Source organism: Belonocnema kinseyi, chromosome 8, assembly GCF_010883055.1.
Source record: "Belonocnema kinseyi isolate 2016_QV_RU_SX_M_011 chromosome 8, B_treatae_v1, whole genome shotgun sequence".
NCBI lineage: Eukaryota > Metazoa > Arthropoda > Insecta > Hymenoptera > Cynipidae > Belonocnema > Belonocnema kinseyi.
This window is the reverse complement of record NC_046664.1, coordinates 47180209-47192979: the sequence shown is the minus strand read 5'-3', so window position 1 is coordinate 47192979 and position 12771 is coordinate 47180209. Positions and strand designations below refer to the sequence as shown.

At 31.5% G+C, this 12771-nt stretch overlaps 1 protein-coding gene across 1 annotated transcript in view; it reads right to left on the bottom strand.

The window, feature by feature from the left end:
* Positions 1-6134: 6134 nt before the first annotated feature.
* Positions 6135-12771, bottom strand: part of LOC117178115 (U4/U6 small nuclear ribonucleoprotein Prp31) — a 12189-nt gene continuing 5552 nt past the window's right edge. The window contains exons 2-3 of the mRNA XM_033369368.1: positions 10621-11642; positions 6135-6578 (exon numbers count right to left, since the gene is read on the bottom strand). Coding sequence (XP_033225259.1) covers positions 6210-6578; positions 10621-11642 — 1391 coding nt within the window. The 3' untranslated portion in view covers positions 6135-6209. The remainder of the gene's footprint in view (positions 6579-10620; positions 11643-12771) is intronic.

Sequence of the window (12771 nt, the reverse complement as noted above, 5' to 3'; positions counted from 1 at the left end):
ATATAATTAATAGGTCAAATATTTCACATTTATTTAAAAAGAAATCTGAAAAAATCGGAACGAACAAAAACAGTGGGACACAAGAGAATAATCGGAAAGAATCGCAATAAACTATTGGGACACTGCGTCATTTATTCAGAAAGAAATCGGAAAGGTTCAGAAAGAAGTAAATGGAGTAGGACACTTTGCAAAAGTTCGGAAAGGCATCGGAAAGCTTCGGAAAGAGAAAGCATTCGGAAAGAAACGGAAGCAAAGTTCACGTAGAAAACGGAAAGGATCAGAAAGTTACTATCTTCCAGATTCTTCCGCTAGGGATTATCACATCTAAATATTCCAAATTTCGAATATTCAATTTGCCCAAGTCTCATTTGTAATCACTGCAATAAGTCATTGACAAAATTTCTTCTTTGCATGGTAAAAATAATACACTATGACTATGATGATTATGACTATGACAATAAGAAAACAAGGATTATTGAAAATGCAACTGAGCACAATAATATTCCTTACTGAAAGCACTATGGGATATTAGGAATATCCTAAATTTGTTGTGATTTTAATCAAGAATCTTTGGAAAAGCTCTGACAGCATCTCATCTCTGCTTGTCCCAGCGCCGTTTTGATCTAAGATTACCGCTTACTCACTCACTCGCTTTCAGTGGTGCGATCGATAAACCCATTCAATAGTAAGTAAACATTCGATTGCACTAATACTTGACTGAACCAAAATAATTAAATGTCATTATATGTTTGAAAAAATGTCGTTAGTAAATGTCAACCTCTGCCAATGATTATAATGATTCTGGTAAATCTCACCAAAAAATATAACATTTAATTGCTTCGTTCCAAATGATGTTTGGGTGAAAATCGAGTTCAGTGCAATCGAATACATACCATAATCGGTATGAATGAAATCGAAGATACAAAATAGCGACGCAAGAGACACTGATAGAGATTTTCCCAAGATTTTTGTTTAAAATCATAAAATTATTCGGGTATACTTTATTTTCCATCGTATTTTCAGTTACAGTGGGACATGCAGGAAACTATTCGAAAATTCAAGTTACTTTGATTAATTTCTGGAAAATTCAGAAATTTTCTTATAAAGTCATTCTTTTTGGTCGAAAATTAAACTGTGCTGTTAAAAACTCGTTTTTTCTTATTTTCAAACATGCATATATTGAGATAAATTTTGCATGATTTCGGTTAAAAATCATAACTGTTTCATTAAAAATTAATCTACTGCATCTTTTTTATATTAAAATTAGGACAACTTATAGTTGAAAGGGAAACTACTTCTTGAACACTCTTTTTTGGTTGACGATCAATAATTTTAACTGCAAATTTTATTTTTTTCAAATAATGTTTCTAGATTTATTCAAATTTTTTTTATATTTCCTTATATTTATACATTTATTTATTTTAATTATTTTGTTTAATTTCATACATTTATTAGTAAATTATATGTTATTATTTATTACATTTATTTATTTAAAAAATATTTATACATGCATAATTAATAAAACATTTAATAATTTATGTTTTACATTTTACATTTATCCGGAAAGAAATCAGAAACATTCGGTACGATCATAAACAGTGGAACACAAGTGAATATTCGGAAAGCATCGGAATATGATAATGGGACACTGCAACACTTATTCGGAAAGAAATCGGAAACATTCAGAAAAAAGTAGATTAACACGGAGGTAATGCCGAGGAGGGAATTGTGATCTGGAATTCCGAGAGTAAGGTGAAGACACAATAAAACGAGGCGTTTGTAATTAAAACAATACGGCATTTATTACCACTTACATTATTGTAACCAGTGAGCAAATCGGAAACTGGTATTTCCGGTCAGAGTAGTGGAAGCTGGAATCGAACATCCAAGCGACAGGTAGATGTGGGACGTGAGACGTCGTGGTGGAGAGGGTCTCCAGGAGGCAGTCCAGAGCAGGATCGAGAGCACACGCACACTCGCACTAGCTGGAGAACGGTGAACGACCGAGCTGATGCGGCCCAGCAACCCTTTTATGCAGGACCGTATGCTCTATTCTATGGTAGCAGTTCTGTTACAAGATGCAGTGGGACACTTCAGAGAAAGTTCGGGAACAGATCGGAAACCTTCGGAAAAAGAGGCGTTTGGAAAGAAATTTGAAGCAAAGTTCCCATAGAATTCGGAAGGGATAGGAACGGTAATGTTATAGCAATGTTATAAAATTATTCTATGCTTACATCTTAATTGCGTCACTTGATATATGTTACGTATCTTTAAACTGACAATTACACACTTTTAAAAGAAAACGATAATGTTCAGCAATATGTGTATCATTAACAATAAACAAAACTATCATTGAAAATGATTTTAAAGTTAGTATGTGACGTCATAAATTAATATAATTTCCCGGGACAACTGAAGATGGGTCTATTGGCGCACCAAATATGTGGCCAGAAATATACATGGGAGTCGAATTACTGTGGGGGACACTCTCCGGAATCGATCCCTACCACTTACGACTACATTTTCACTCTCCGCGTTCAGCGAGTCAGATTTTAAAGCAATTTTTAAATGTTTTTTTTTGCAGTGTATTGCAGTGTAACTCTAAATTATTTTTTTGTAGGCACAGCACTGACTCAATATATATTTTTTCCGAAGGGTTTGCGAACAAAAGAAGGAAAACTTGTCGAATATCCGGGATTTTGCGAGATCCTCGGACCAATAAAATGTTGCACAATCAAAAAATTGTTGAGGAAATGATTATTTTCACGACAAATATGAATTTTTCGAAAGATGTCAATCAGCGGGAAGCAGACAACAGAACTTGAAAGGTTAGAATCGTTTGCGAATTCATTTTTTTACTCACAGTTCGGACATAATAGAAGAATTCCCGAAATATACTGGGTTTTCCAAGGGTCAAGTCTTGATGATGGTGTCCCTAAATTTTGCAAAAAACATTGTGAAATGGAGAAAAATGAAGACAAAATTGACATTCCCTGGGTGTGTCTTGTAACTGTATTTGTAATCAGCCACCAGGCTGATTAACGCTATGCCCCGATACCGTGAATGGCATGTCAATTCTGTCTGCATTTTTCTCCATTTTGCAACGTGTTTCGAAAAATTTAGGGGCACCACGATCAAGACGTGGCCCTTTGAAAATCTGGTATATCTCGAGAGTTTTTCTATTATGTCAGAATTGTGAGTAAAAAGATAAATTTGCAAACTATTCTAACCGTTCAAATGCTGTCGTCTGCTACCCGCTGATTTCTATCTTTCGCAAAATTCATATTTGTCGTGAAAATAATCATTTCATCAACAAATTGTTTGATTTTTCAACATTTTATTGATCCGAGGATCTCGCAAAACCCCGGACATTCGACAAATTTTCTTTCTTTCGTTCGCAAATCCTTCGGAAAAAATATATATTGAGTCAGTGCCGTAGCTATGAAAAAAATAATTCAGAGTCGGATTTAACCAAAGATCTTTGATTTAATCAACACCCTTAAATTTACAGCCGAAATTATTTTGCCGCAATTACAAATATATCGTTACATGATTTAAGTTCACAATTTAAAATGATTCATTATTAATGATTTTTTAAATGAAAATAAGCAAATTTTGAAATTTAATTATTGAATTAATTAAATTATATAATTTTATATTTATGGTATTATAATTTTTCAAAGTGACATACACTTCTTGAAAATTTAAACTTAACATTATCTTTTGTAACGCCAATGTACTTTTCTCTACCTAAAAAAATATTTACTCGCCGGAATGGAAATTTGGGTAGCTAAAAATACAAGATCCGTCACTGACGTTCATTTGTAATCATCCCCATTATCGTATATGCAAATGCAACGTTAAATTGAACCAGATCTCAAAATATTAGATACTCCTTTACACTGCGCTCCTTTTCGAATTTCGAAAATTAAACCTTTCATTTTTAATTATGATAATATTATAAACTTTATTAACTTCCAGAGAAAAAACTTGTCCAAACTATCGAATTTCATAACAAAAAAATGTTTAATGCAAAATTAGGGTTATATTTTTTGATTTTGACATTGCATCTTATAAAAAATGAACGCAAGTGACAATCTGCGACTCTTATAGCTTCATAAAAATGTCTATAAATATTTTTCAAGATTACTCATCAGGTATGTAATATTTATTCATGTTCAGGGTCTGAATTTACAAAATTGAATTTTCTATTCGTTTTAGCATATTTAAAGCATTTTCGGAACATTTTTCTATATCTGGCAATGAGTTTAAGGCAAGATTTGAAAACTATGATTTTCATTTTTTAATTCTAATTCGCTTTTTCCTTCATTTAAAAAATCAGCATTTTTTTAACATTTAAAACTTAAAATATTGTACCGAATATAATATTTACAATTTCAGATGCCTCCCGATATACCAGGGGTGTTAGTTGAAGTTTGCCGGTTTTACTCATAGATGTCGCTAGAGATGTGTATACATTTCTATGATTTGGCATCTATGTCATATTTTTCTATGGACAATAGCCTTCAAAAATACACAATTCCATTCTGCCATAATAATAGCATCATAGTTGTTTACCTCAGTGAATATGTCGAGTTTCGTTCTGAGTAAATCGCATTTGCGGCATTCGTTGCCTTTCTTATTTCATCAAAAGAAGAAAGCAGTTGAAGCTCATCGATTGCTGATAGAAACTTATGGTGAACATGCTCCAGTAATTTTTAGATGAAAGACATAGTTTCGTCAATTTAAAAGTGGAGATTTCAATTTAACAGACAATGAACATCCTGGTGCAGCGAAAAAGTTCGAAGACGAGGAATTGCAGGCGTTATTGGATGAAGACCCAACCCAATTGCAACAACAATTGGCACAAACACTAAATGTGACACGAGGAGTAATTTGCCAAAGTTTAAAAGCCATGGGAAAAATCCAAAAGTATGGAAAATTAGTACCACACCAACTGAACGATAGACAAACGGAAAATCGAAAAACCATTTGTGAAATGCTGCTGGAACGGTTCGAAAGGAAATCTTTTCTGCATCGAATTGTCACGGGGGACGAATCGCTTTGGCCGTAAGACAATGCTCTGTGATTTGTGGAACCAGTGTGGTGTGGTATACTTCGAGTTATTAAGACCTGGTAAAGCGGTGAATACGGATCGCTACTGACAACAAATTATCAATTTGAATCATGCGTTGATCGAAAAACGGCCGGAATGGACCTGAAGACATGGCAAAGTTATCCTACAACATGACAACGCACCGTCTCGTACCGCTAAAGTGGTGAAGAACACATTAAAAGCATTGAATTGGTAAATATTATCGCACCCGCCGTACTCTCCAGACCTCGCCCTATCCGACTATCACCTTTTCGCATCGATGGGACACTCACTCGCAGAGCAGCGCTTCGCCAGTTTTGAAGAAGTCGGAAAATGGCTCGTCAAATGTTTTCCCTCGAAAGAGAAAAAGTTTTTTTTGAATGGTATTCATGATTTGCCTGAAAGATGGACAAAATGTGTAGAATCCCATGGTCAATACTTTGAATAAAATTTTTTTGAGATTCCCTTGAGGATTAAGTGTTTTCTTTATTGAAAAAAACGGCAAATTTCAACTAACACCCCTGGTATATCCATTTTTCCAGAACTCTGAAAAAGAATACAGTGTCACATTTTTACAATTTTTATTCCCTAATAAAAAAAAATGTCAAAAAAATGTAACCATACTAAATTAAAAAATAATGTTTTAGAAAGCGCTAGTATTAACAGTAAAGTGAAATATATAATATGAAACTTACCTTGGAATTAATTCTGAGGATTTTTACATCTGAATGTAGAGGCAGAAATGAGGAAAACCCAACATTTGAAGTTAAATTAATATACTTTAATATACTTTAAAGCACTGACTTCTGCAATCTTAACACTTTCAAAGTGCAAGGTATCTGCTGACCTTACACGAAAAATAATTTTTGAGAATAGAAACTTATTCTGCTGATAAAATTATCCTTGATAAGAAGGTGTGTAAATTTTGTGCATTAACTTAATTTACTAAATTCGAATTTTCATATTATTAATGATGAGAGCCTAAATTTGAATAAGTGTATTAAATTTTAGAATATTAGAGTAAAAGCAACAAAATTGGTTTCTCTCTGAAAGTATTGACTCCAAAATTTATTTATTCGATATCGACTTAAATAGTAACAGAAATTATGATATCTCACTTTTCTTCCTTTTTCATATTTACTTTTCCATTCTCTTCACACTTTTTCACATTCAAGAAACCGGTTGTATTTGAAAAGTATTTCGCATTCGCTTCGTTCACTTTTTTTTCTGCTGCTTGTGGATTGACTATTTCTAAGCCTTGAAGAGGAGTAAAAGCAACACTGGAAGCAGTTCCGGAAACCTGTTTTTTAACAGTAGTACTGCCACCCCATTGTTGCTGTTTTTGCAAATTCTTCTGCAGAGTTTTCGAAATTCGAACTTTGGTCTTCTCATCAACCTGGGGCAATCGGATCCGACCTGTTCCCGCTTTTCCGATTGTTCCTCTCGAATATCCAAGATCCTCTTGATACGCATCCGACTCGATCTGTAACAATGCAACAAACAGAAAACATTTTTACAAAAATAGAAAACCATCCAAACACTGATTGTATTAGGTTCTGAAATCTTGAGGACACCACTAGCGACAAAAGCAATATGGCCGGCGACAGTAGGTAGATGTCTCAGAAGCAGCCCTATGCATCGCCCGTGTATGTGTATGTAGTAGTTGTTATTATAGCATCCGGATGGGTATCGTAGTTCATATAAATCCAATAGATGGTGCTCCGATCAGGTAAGCCTGTTTTTCCATTGTTATGTATAGCAAAATTACAAAAATTTATTAAAAACTTGATACTTTTTATGAATATAAAAGGAATAACATCGCGTTCAGTAACAATAAGAGCAGCTGTAACTAGATAGCCAAAAAAATGCATCAAAACATGTAATTTAATATTAGGAAAATTGAATATAAGGATGAGTATTCTGAAAATAGTTTGAATTTCATTCATATTTTTCCATTGTTTATTTCGCTAGTGTAATTAATTAAATAATTTTATAAACAACTGTAATTGTTGAAAATTTTTTTAATTGATTGATAATATTACTTAACTAATAATAATAATAGTAATAACAATATTTAAACATTAATCATTAGCCTTATAATATACTCTTTTTATCAATTCATCGATACATTTCGACTCTCTAAAAAATATATATTTATATATAATTTGTTTATAATCAGGGTGGCGATTTGAGCGGGAAACTGGGAAAGACTTGGAAAAAACCACGAAATGACCGGAAATCGAATTAAAAAATAGTTAATTTACTTTGTCTACAGTTGCAGAGCACATGATTGAAAATAATTATTGTTTATATTATAGGACAGGGAATTTCAGTAAAGAAATTAAATTTCCCTTGGGACAGGGAATTTTTGACATAGAAGGGGAATTAAAAAATAAATAAAACTGAGATTCAGGAAAAAGGAGTTTAAAAAATCCCTTCTTCCGAAGTTTAAGAAAAGAGAGTGCTTCAAGTAGTTTTTAGAGTAGCAGTATTCTTTCGAATAGAAAATATTTCTAAATTACAATATAAAATTTTTTTTACATTTTTCGTTAAGAATTTATCTTTTTTTTTTAGAAAATTCAACTACTTGCGGTTAGAAGCTGAACTCTTTTGTTAGAAATTAATTTTGTTGGAAGATTTATCATTTTAATTGAAAATTTACCTCTTTTTAAAAATGTAACTAGTTTGTCGAAAATCAATTTTTTATCTAAAAATTTTAATATTCCCGTATAAAATTTAACTATGAATGAATTTAACCATGAGTTTTTTTTTAATTTCCGTTCGCTAGGTTCATTTTTCTCTCACCAGGTTTTTTATGGCACGTAACGTTAAATTCATATTAAATTTCTGTACAATTACTGCAAATTATTTGTTTCATTTGCGAATTTCCAAAAATTACGTAATTGAACAAAACATCCCCACCCCTTCCGTAACAAAATCTAACCCCCCTCCAACCCCAAGCTGTGACGTAATTTATGTAGGATCCCTTAAATATGACCATAATTTTCAAAATTAATATTTATGACTTTGATATTTGCATTAAAATAAAAAGTTAATCTTTTTCCCTCCAACAATACTAAGGATGGAATTGTAAATATATGTACAGGGAGCGGAGGCCATCAAACCCGTAAAAGAGAGAGATTAAATACATGCATACAATACAATATAATATTTTATACTTTTATTTCTCATCTATACGTTTAATTTTCAACCAAAGATTTATTTTCTACCAAAAAAGACGAGTTGTAAACAAAATTCATTAATTTTCATCGAAACAGTTCAATTTTGAACAAAAATGAATGTAATTTTCAATCAAAAGTAGAATTGTTAAATTTTCAGTTAAAAATATTAATTTTCCACACAAAAAAAGGCCAATTTTTAACCAAAATTATGAACCTTCAACTGAAATAAACGAATCCAATACCAAAAAAAAAAGAATTTTTAACAAAAGAGTTACAATACACTTATCAGACAAATAGGTGAAATTTTAATTAAAGAAAAACGAATTTTTAACCAAAAGGATGCATTTTCAAACAAGAAGATTAATTTCTAACAAAAAAGAGAAATTTTTAACTTAAATGATGAATAATTAACTGGAATAGTTTAATTTGTAACGAAAAAGATGACAGTTTCAATTAAAATGCTGAATCTTCAACTAAAAAAATTAATTTTTAAGAAAAATGATGAATTCTCAACGTAGAAGATTAATTTATACCAAATATACCAATTTTTCAACAAAATACATTAGTTCCCAAACAAATAGTTTGAATTTTTAACTAAAATGGTGAATCTTCAACTAGAATAGATTGATTTTAAACCAAAAAGATTAATTTTTAAGAAAAGAGCTCAACTTTCTACCAAAAATATGAATTTGTATTCTAAATTCTACAAACAAGAAGATTAATTGCTACGAAAAAAAGACCAATAATCAACTAAAATGATGAATATTCAACTGAAAAAGATAAATTTTTAACTGAAAAATATTAAATTTTCAATTAAAATTCTGAATCTTCGACCAAAAAAATTAAGTATTAATAAAAAAAAATGAATTTTCAGCCAAGAAGATTAATTTCCACCAACAAGGGGGAATTTTTGAAAAAATAGTTAATTACAGTGATATAAATCTACTTTTTCAAATAGAAAATCATTGTTATTCATTTTTATATTTTATATAGATCCTCCAGATCCTCTTTTGAAAAAACTCCAGGTCTACTTACTTTAAAAACCCACTGAATTCGTTCTATTCAATTTTAACACATTCTATTTGTTGCAGACTAATTTACTAAGAATTTAGATGACATTTAGTACGTCTTCTGACGATAAATTTTAATGAATTTTTTTTCCTCCCTCTGCTTTTAAAAATCCGCACCCTTTCATCCATTTTTCTCGGTTCTTCGATTAAATACGAACGAAATTAATAGAAATCAATAAGAGAAACTTAAGGATTGTAAAACTTAAAACTTAAATCATTTGAATTGCAAATTAAACCAATTCAGAACTCTTCAGTTTTTTAAATTTATAATTCAAATTTATACAGTTATAAAAAGTTACAATTTAAAGCACTTTAATTTTAAAGATGCAAAAATAGAACAATTTTGAAGATAAAAAGTCAAGTTTTTAATTCTAAATCTTCCATAGTGAAGAAATTACAAACGTCAACCATAAAACTTACAGAATTTTTAATTGTAAAACTTACAAATTTCTCCATTGAAATATAAACAAAAGTTTTAAGAAAATTAATTTAAAACGTTCCATATGCATGTAAGCATGTTTTACTTCTAGATAAAAGAATTAAAAATTTTATAATTGAAAATTTAAAAATTTTAAATAAGCTCTCAAAATTGGAAATTTGTACACAATAAGAAAATTTGAAGTTGCAAATGTAACAAACTGATTAAAAGCCTTTGTTGGTAAAAAATTTAGCTACTTGTATTAAAAAGGGAAATATTTTGTTTAAAAAACATTTTTTTGGTTTGTACATTCATCCCCTTTATTGAAAAATTAACTATTCAATTTTAAAAAAATTAATCTTCTGGGATAAAAAATCATCTTCAGGATTGAACACTTGCTGAAAATTCAGTTTTTTAAAGACTCATCATTTCATTTCCAAATTCAGCTCTTTTTTCTAATAATTGTCACTATTCCATTTTTGATTGAAAACTGATATTTTTAATTGACAATTGATCTCTTCTAATTAAAAATTCATGTAAATATTTTGTTAAAAATTTGTCTTTTTTGAATGAAAATAAATCTGCTTGGTTGAAAATTCATCTTTTTGAATTAAAAATATTAATGTTTAAGGATTCAACAAATTGTTCAAAATTAAAACTATTCGATTTAAAATTAACTTTTTCCTAAAAATCAAACTATTTTGATGAAAATTTAACTTTTTGTTCCAAAATTAATTGACTTTTCTTACAAAGTCACACTCTTAATATTTATTAATTTCCGGGTTGAAAAAATCATCTTTCTCCCCAAAACTGGTTTGAAAAAACTGGACAAAAAATAAAAACAAAATAACTTACATCAGCAAAGTTTAATCTGTTCGCGTGTTTCCTGAATTCCGTGATAGCGTATCGCTCCTTCATTTTGCGAACGCGTTTTCCACCACGCTTCTTCCGGCCAGGATCAATTGGTTTCGGCAGAGGTTTGATGAATTTCACAGGCGGCGGCTCTTGCAATTTGTCCAGTTTCTTCTCAATTTCTTCGCGAAACATTCGGCCAATCTGGCCGTCAGGACATTCGTGCGAAGCGTCGACTCGAGCCGCCAATGTGCATTTCGCCGCAACAAGTCTCGCCGCCTTTCGGTGAAGATCGGGCGGAGTTTCCTGGACGACATCCGCATAGTAAATGAAACCTGCGTGAGGTAAAGTCGATGTCTGCGAAAAACCCGACAGAGTTGTCTTTTTCGATCCCAGAACCAAAATATTGCAGGCCGGTATTCTTGATAATCGGGTCAAGCCGCCAGCAACGCCCATAATTTTTGCGGCAGTTGAAGAGCCAACAATTATCGAGAGATTCGGAGCAATGAAGGCCATTCTGCTCTCGACGTAATCAAATATTTTGATCTTGTGATTATTTAGATCCACGGCAATGTCACATGCCTCGAAGATCGCGTCTTTTTCCTCCTCGGTCAATAATTGTCCCTGAGTCGTCGAAGCCGTCACCGAAACAACCATGATGATAGCTTGAGTGAGAAATTGTTGAAGAATTTCATTATTTTTCGCCCGATCTAAATCGTTGCCGAGCTCTCGTACTGTCATTACGTATTCCAATGCGTCCACAACTAGCGACTCGAGCTCGGGAAATCTTTTCGAATATTTATCTTTGGTGAAACGATGTATCGTCGCGATTTCGTCATCGATTTTCGCGGCTAAATTGTTTGCTGAAATTATCAGCTGATACTCTGGATCGGATTCGACGGCTCCAACAATATCGGTTGTTTTTCGCAGAATTTTACTGTATTTCTCGATCTGCGACATCACATTTTGTAACTGGGCTGAGTCTCGAAGTTTACAGAGCTCTGTGACCCTCTGCACTTTGATGTCTAGAAAATATCATTTTATATATTAAGGTAGAATTTAAAAAATCCTATTTTCTATCTTTATTAATTAGGTATTTTCACTTCAATCGCCAGCTAACTTCACTTCGTAGATTGCTGAGGGGAAAAGAAGGGACCAAATACATGGGATTCGGTCTAGTTTTGCCCTATTTTGCTAATATCTTCGTAAAAACTAATTTTTTCTATATAAGTGTAAGTCGAAAAATAATTTTTATTTTTTAAGAATTATTTAATGACATAATAAAATCATATAAAATTACTATTCATTACGATTAAAGTGAAAATACCTAATTGGAAAGGGCGCAGAAGCTTAACCCCCAAAGTGCATTGTGGGTTACAAATAACCCAATCAATTTTCACTCTTATAAACCATACTTAATTCGAAAAAATTGAGTAAGTGTCGCCATCTAGCTTTAGTTGGAGACACTAACTGTAAGTAAAGTCGTTTAGCATATTGCTCAGCCCTGTGCATTTGAAAAGAAAATGGCGATCCCTTAGTGTCATAAGTGGATTAGTTCCAAATATCTTCAACGCGGCGCTAGTTGTCCTATCACTCCCTGTTTTTGCATTGTATATAAATGCTAATGGAAAACATGAATTAAAACGTCACCCAATAAATTTGGTAAAGTGGAATATTATATTTGAACTTGAATAAAAAGTTAAATATAATCCTTTTAATATCTGAAAACGCAGTAAATAATATTTATATAGATCAAATATGAGAATAGTTTTGTGAATAAAGTTGTAATAGTATACAAGTTCAAACTTAATATTTAAGGGTTTAGCGAGGACTTACACTATTGAATATGATGAGAAAATATAATTGAAATTGAATTAAATTTTGATTCATGAAAATATAGCATAAAAACGTGTAAAGAACATTAGAAATAATTTATTCAATAATTCAACTTGTTGAAAAAAAAACTATTTTTCAGAAGAACAAATATAAATTATAATGTTATAACACGTCCAAGATGTAAATATAACACAGGCCCACAAAAAAAACAAAAGCGTCTGTGCAATTGACCAGACCTATATATTCTTATGTATTTTTCGACGCTGAATCCGAATTTGCAATAAAAAGTAGGGTCCAGCTACTTTTTTATGGGGTTTT